The sequence below is a fragment of the Oryctolagus cuniculus genome, chromosome X (assembly GCF_964237555.1).
Source record: "Oryctolagus cuniculus chromosome X, mOryCun1.1, whole genome shotgun sequence".
NCBI lineage: Eukaryota > Metazoa > Chordata > Mammalia > Lagomorpha > Leporidae > Oryctolagus > Oryctolagus cuniculus.
The window spans coordinates 119,209,826-119,216,670 of NC_091453.1; the positions used below are offsets into that span (position 1 = coordinate 119,209,826).

At 39.1% G+C, this 6,845-nt stretch overlaps 1 protein-coding gene across 1 annotated transcript; it reads left to right on the plus strand.

Annotated features, from left to right (window-relative positions):
- The first annotated feature begins 341 nt into the window (after window positions 1-341).
- Window positions 342-2,059, plus strand: LOC100345375 (melanoma-associated antigen 10). The gene is made up of 2 exons (XM_017350115.3): window positions 342-415; window positions 492-2,059. The coding sequence occupies exon 2, from the start codon at window positions 559-561 to the stop codon at window positions 1,720-1,722; it is 1,164 nt and encodes a 387-aa protein (XP_017205604.1). The 5' UTR covers window positions 342-415; window positions 492-558; the 3' UTR covers window positions 1,723-2,059.
- The last annotated feature ends 4,786 nt before the right edge of the window (window positions 2,060-6,845 follow it).

Consider the following 6,845-nt stretch of genomic DNA (forward strand, 5'->3'; position numbering starts at 1 on the left):
GATGAAATGTTCTGTAGGTAACGATTAGGTCCATGTTTAGTCCATAGCGAAGATGAGTTCTGTGCTTGCAGCCCTGAATCTGAGAGGCCCTCTCAGTTCTTTTTAAAGGGACTCCAGGAATAAAACATAAGGTCCCTGGTCTGAGTCACGTACCTTGAATCACAGAACAGAAGAAGCCTGAGGTTTGTTAGGAAATAAGGTGAGATGCAAACTTTGAATGTGTAGTGGAGGTATATACACCCTCAGAAGAGAAGAGACCCCATAGCACCTGACCCCACAGGTAGTACAGGTAGTGCAGGCTGGTTTCATGCCCTCTGAAGAGCTTTGTCACATCCTTCCCTAGGTTCCGAGCAGACAGGCTGGACCAGAAGGACAGAATACCTGTGAGGTCCTAGGACATCAACTAAAGAGAACTGTAAGTTGACCTTTCCAGATCCTTCATGGGTGAATATATTAGGCAAGACCACTCACACTGTCCCTTTCTCTCACAGGCTGGTAGGATTCTGTCACCCACAATCCTGGTCATATTCTTGCCTGCTTCCTCCAGTAAGAGTCATCATGCCTCGCTTTGCAAAGTGCCCACGCCTCACCCTGGAGCAAGAGTTTCAGGATTCAGATGAAACACAGCAGCTGAGTGTTGAAGAGGTTTCCGCAGCTGAAGAGGAGGAGAATATTTCCACTATTTCCTCTTTTAGCTTCTCTAGCCTGTCCTCCTGCTCTTTGCCTTTAACTCTTTCTGCTTCCTCCTCCTCTTCTCTGATCCCTAGCACGCCAGAGACGGATGATAAACCTGCTTCTGGGCTGCTGAATCTTTCCCATTGTCCTCAGACCTTTTACTCCTCTTCCATTTCATGCAGTATATCAGAACAGCCCAGCAGCCTAGCTGAGGAGAGTTCAAGCATCTGGCAGGCCTCCCAAGACACTGATTTCTTGCCCAAAGACTCAGTAGAAGAAAAGGCGACCCAATTGATGAATTTCCTGATTCTGAAATATCGATTGAAGGAAGCTGTCACAAAAGCAGAAATGCTCGAGTTTGTCATTGAAGACTACCAGGACCAATTTCCTGGGATCTTTGAGAGAGCCTCTAAGTGCTTGGAGGTGATTTTTGGCATTGACATAAGGGAGGTAGACCCTCCTAGTGACTTTTATGTCCTTGTCAACTCACTAGGCCTCACGTCTTGTGAGATGTTGAGTGACGACTTTAATATGCCTAAAACCGGCCTTCTGATAGTTATCCTGGGTGTGATATTCATAGAGGATAACCGTGCCTCTGAGGATAGTATCTGGGAATTCTTAAGTATGTTGGGAGTGTATCCTGGGAGGGAGCACTTCATCTATGGGGAGCCCTGGAAACTCATCACCAATGATTGGGTGCAGGAAAATTACCTGCAGTACCAGCAGGTTCCCGATAGTGACCCCCCAAAATACGAGTTCCTGTGGGGACCAAGAGCCTATGTTGAAACTAGCAAAATGAAAGTTCTGGAATTTTTGGCAAAGGTCAATGAAAGTGATGTCATTTCCTTTACCTACTGGTATGATGAGGCTTTGAGAGACGAGCAGGAGAGATCCCAGGACAAGGAAGGCTGTGTGGATAGCACTACTGCATGTTCATTGCTCAGCACTGATCAGCAGTTTGTCCTATCCCAGGTGAATAGTGAGGCAGATCCTTCACCCAGTCTTTGGAGAGAGTGGTTGGAAGAGAGCTGTCAAGTTTCTAAATAGGTGGCAGTCAGGTTTAAGCAGGAGAGTGCATATTATATGATAACTTTGTGTTCCTGTTTTATAGGGATGATCTGATGGTTTGTATGTTTTTCTTGACATTTTTCACCTATTGTTCCTGTTAGTAGAAGATAATGTATACCAAAACCCAGTTAGATGGAATAATGGGTTCCAGTGTTATAAGCACAGTGGGATGACTATTGTCCACAATAATGTGTTGCATACTGTGAAAAGAACTGCTATAGAGGAACACCTAGACTCCAAACAAGAAAAACTATGAAAATGGCAACTGCCTGTTTTGTTCATTTATGCTGTGTATGGAAATATTGAACTGTGTCCCTATAAAAATGTACAAGTATTTCATGTTAATTAAATATAATAAAGACTGAAATAAACTTATTGCCTTAGAATCTGTGTTTATGAATGACATGTACACAGTTGATATTTAGCAGGTGTGGAGAAATTATGGAGAAAAATACATGACTAGTTTTTTTTTTTTTTTACTTTTATTTAATGAATATAAATTTCCAAAGTACAGCTTTTGGATTACAATGGCTTTTTCCCCCCCATAAATTCCCTCCCAGGCACAACCCTCCCCTTTCCCACTCCCTCTCCCCATTCATTCACATCAAGATTCATTTTCAATTCTCTTTATATACAGAAGATCAGTTTAGTATATATTAAGTGAAGATTTCAACAGTTTGCACCCACACAGAAACACAAAGTGAAAAATACTGTTTGAGTACTACTTATAGCATTAATTCACAATGTACAGCACATTATAGACAGAGATCCTACATGAGGAGTAAGTACACAGTGACTCCTGTTGTTGACTTAACACATTGACACTCTTGTTTATGGCATCAGTAATCACCCTATGCTCTTGTCATGAGTCGCCAAGGCTATGAAGCCTTTTGAGTTCACTGACTTCGATCTTATTTAGACAAGGTCATAGTCAAAGTGGAAGTTCTCTCCTCCCTTCAGAGAACGGTACCTCCTTCTTTGATGGCCTGTTCTTTCCACTGAGATCTCACTCGCGGAGATCTTTCATTTAGGTTTGTTTTTTTTTTTTTTTTTTTTTCGCCAGAGTGTCTTGGCTTTCCATGCCTGAAATACTCACATGGACTTTACATCAGAACCTGAATGCCTTAAGGGCTGATTCTGAGGCCAGAGTGCTGTTTGGGACATCTGCCATTCTATGAGTCTGCTGTGTATCCTGCATCCCATGTTGGATCATTCTCTCCCTTTTTTTATTCTATTGGTTAGTATTTTCAGACACTAGTCTTGTTTATGTGATCCCTTTGACTCTTAGTCCTATCATTATGATCAATTGTGAACAGAAATTGATCACTTGGACTAGTGAGATGGCATTGGTACATGCCACCTTCATGGGATTGAATTGGAATCCCCTGGTATGTTTCTAACTCTACCATTTAGGGCAAGTCCAATTGAGCGTGTCTGAAATTGTACATCTCTTCCCTCTCTTATTCCCACTCTTATGTTTAACAGGGATCACTTTTCATGTTAAGTTTCAACACTTAAGAGTAACTGTGTATTAATTACAGAATTCAGCCAAAATTATTAGCTAGAACAAAAAAATACTAAGAGGGATAACGTATTAAGTTGTTCATCAACAGTCAGGGCCAGGGCTGATCAAGTCACCGTTTCTCATAGTGTACATATCACTTTAACAGGTTTCCTTTTTGGTGTTTGATTAGTTGTCACCAATCATGAAGAACATATGATATTTGTCCCTCTGGGAATGGCTTATTTCACTCAGCATGATGTTTTCTAGATTCCTCCATTTTGTTGCAAATATCTGATTTCATTGTTTTGGACTGCTGTATAGTATTCTATAGAGTACATATCCCATAATTTCTTTATCCAGTCTACCGTTGATGAGCATTTAGGTTGATTCCAGGTCTTCGCTATTGTGAATTGAGCTGCAATAAACATTAATGTGCAGACAGCTTTTTGTTTGCCAATTTAATTTCCTTTGCATAAATTCCAAGGAGTGGGATGGCTGGGTTGTATGGTAGGGTTATATTCAGTTTTCTGAGGAATCTCCAGACTGATTTCCATAGTGGCTTAACCATTTTGCATTCCCACCAGCAGTGGGTTAGTGTCCCTTTTTCCCCACATCCTCGCCAGCTTCTGTTGTTGGTAGATTTCTGTATGTGAGCCATTCTAACTGTGGGGAAATGAAACCTCATTGTTTTTTTGATTCGCATTTACCTTATTGAAAATGATCTTGAACTTTTTTTCATGTGTCTGTTGGCCATTTGGATTTCCTCTTTTGAAAAATATCTATTGAGGTCCTTGGCCCATCTCTTAAGGTGGTTGATTGTTTTGTTGTTGTGGAGTTGCTTGATTTCTTTGTAGATTCTGGTTATCAACCCTTTATGTGTTGCATAGTTTGCTAATATTTTTTCCCATTCTGTCAGTTGCCTCTTCACTTTCCTGACTGTTTCTTTTGCAGTACAGAAACTTCTCAATTTTATGTAATCCCATTTGTTAATTTTGGCTTTGACTGCTTGTGTCTCTGAGGTATTTCCCAAGAAACGGTGCCAATATCTTGCAGCGTTTCTCCAATGTTCTCTAATAGTTTGATGGTGTCAGGTTGTAGATTTAGGTCTTTATTCCATGTTGAGTGGATTTTTGTGTAAGGTGTAAGGTAGGGGTCTTGCTTCATGCTTTTGCACGTGGAAATCCAGTTTTCCCAGCACCATTTATTGAATAGACTGTCCTTGCTCCAGGAATTGGTTTTAGATCCTTGATTATATATAAATTGGCTGTAGATGTTTTTTTTCTGGTGTTTCTATTCTGTTCCATTGGTCTATCCATCTGTTTCTGTACCAGTACCATGCTGTTTTGATTACAACTGCTCTGTAGTATGTCCTGAAATCTGGTATTGTGATGCCTCCAGCTTTGTGTTTTTTTTTTTTTTGTACAAAATTGCTTTAGCTATTTAGCTATTCGAGGTCTCCTGTGTCTCCATATGAATTTCTGCATCATTTTTTCTAGATCTGAGAAGAAGGTCTTTGGTATCTTGATTGGTATCGCATTGAATCTATAAATTGCTTTTGGGAGAATGGACATTTTGATGATGTTGATTCTTCCAATCCATGAGCATGGAAAATTTTTCCAGTTTTTGGTATCCCCTTCTATTTCTTTCTCTAAGATTTTTTAATTTTCGTCATAGAGATCTTTAACGTCCTTGGTTAAGTTTATTCCAAGATATTTGATTTTTTTGTAGCCACTCATCCAGCCCTGAAAACATAGAAACACGACCATCAATATGAAAGAAGATAAAGGAAGAAAACCTGCCAGTAAAAGTGCAGAAGGAGCTCAAATCATATACTAGAAAATATTTCTGGGAAAACGGCAGGGCAAAGTTACTACTTATCAGTAGTCACATTGAACATTAATGGACTCAACTCTCCAGTTAAAAGTCACAGCCTGGCTGAATGGATTAAGGAATAAAACCCATCTATTTGCTTCTACAAGAAACACATCTTTCCAACAAAGATGCATGCAAACTGAAAGTGAAAGGTTGGAAAAAGATACTCCATGCCAACAGAAACAAAAAAAAACAGGTGTAGCCATATTAATATTAGACGAAATAAACTTTAACACAAAAACTGTTAAGAGAGACAATGAGGGGCACTATATAATTATTAAGGGTTCAATTCATCAGGAAGATATAACTATTATAAATGTGTATGCACCTAATTACAGGGCGTCAGTTTATTTAAAAGATATGTTAAGGGACTTAAAGGGAGACTTAGATTCCTATACAATAGTACTGGGGGACTTCAATACTCCACTCTCAGAAATGGACAGAAGAACTGGATGGAAGATCAACAAGAAAACAGCAGATTGAATCGACACTATTGCCCAAATGGATCTAACAGCTATCTACAGAACTTTCAATCCTACATTTAATATTTTACATTCTTCTCAGCAGTACATGGAACCTTCTCTAGGATTGACCACATACTAGGCCATAAAGAAAGTCTGAGCAAATTCAAAAGAATTAGAATCATACTATGCAGCTTCTCAGACCAAAGGGAAATGAAGTTGGAAATTAGCAACTCAGGAATCCCTAGAACATATGCAATCACATGGAGATTGAACAACATGCTCCTGAATGAACACTGGGTTATGTAAGAATCAAAAGAGAAATCAAAAACTTTCTGGAAGTAAATGAGGATAACAGCACAACATATCAAACTTATGGGATACGGCAAAAGCAGTGTTGAGAGGAAAGTTTATATCAATAGGTGCCTATATCAAGAAATTGGAAAGGCACCAAATAGATGAGCTTTCAGTGCATATCAACGATCTAGAAAAACTGCAGCAAACCAGACCCAAATCTAGTAAAGAGAAATAATTAAAATCAGAGAAGAATTCAGCAGGATTGAATAAAAAATTACAAAAACTCAGCCAAGCAAAAAGCTGTTTTTTTGAACAAATAAATAAAATTGACACCCCATTGGCCCAACTAACTAAAAAAAGAAAAGACCCAAATCAATAAAATCAGAGATGAAAATGGGAATGTAACAACAGACACCACAGAAATAAAAAGAATCATCAGAAATTACTATAAGGACTTTTTTGCCAGCAAACAGGGAAATCTATCAGAAATGGATAGATTCCTGGACACATGCAATCTACCTAAATTGAACCAGGAAGACATAGAAAACTGAAACAGACCCATAACTGAGACAGAAATTGAAACAGTAATAAAGGCCCTCCCAACAAAGAAAAGCCCAGGACCAGATGGATTCACTGCTGAATTCTACCACACATTTAAAGAAGAACTAACTCCAATTTTTCTCAAACTATTCAGAACAATCAAAAAATAGGGAATCCTCCCAAATTCTTTCTATGAAGCCAGGATCACCTTAATTCCTAAGCCAGAAAAAGATGCAGCATTTAAAGAGAATTACAGACCAATATCCCTGATGAACATAGATGCAAAAATCCTCAATAAAATTCTCGCCAATAGAATGCAACAACATATCAGAAAAATCATCCACCCAGACCAAGTGGGGCTTATCCCTGGTATGCAGGGATGGTTCAATGTGCGCCAATCAATGAATGAGATACACCACTTTAACAAA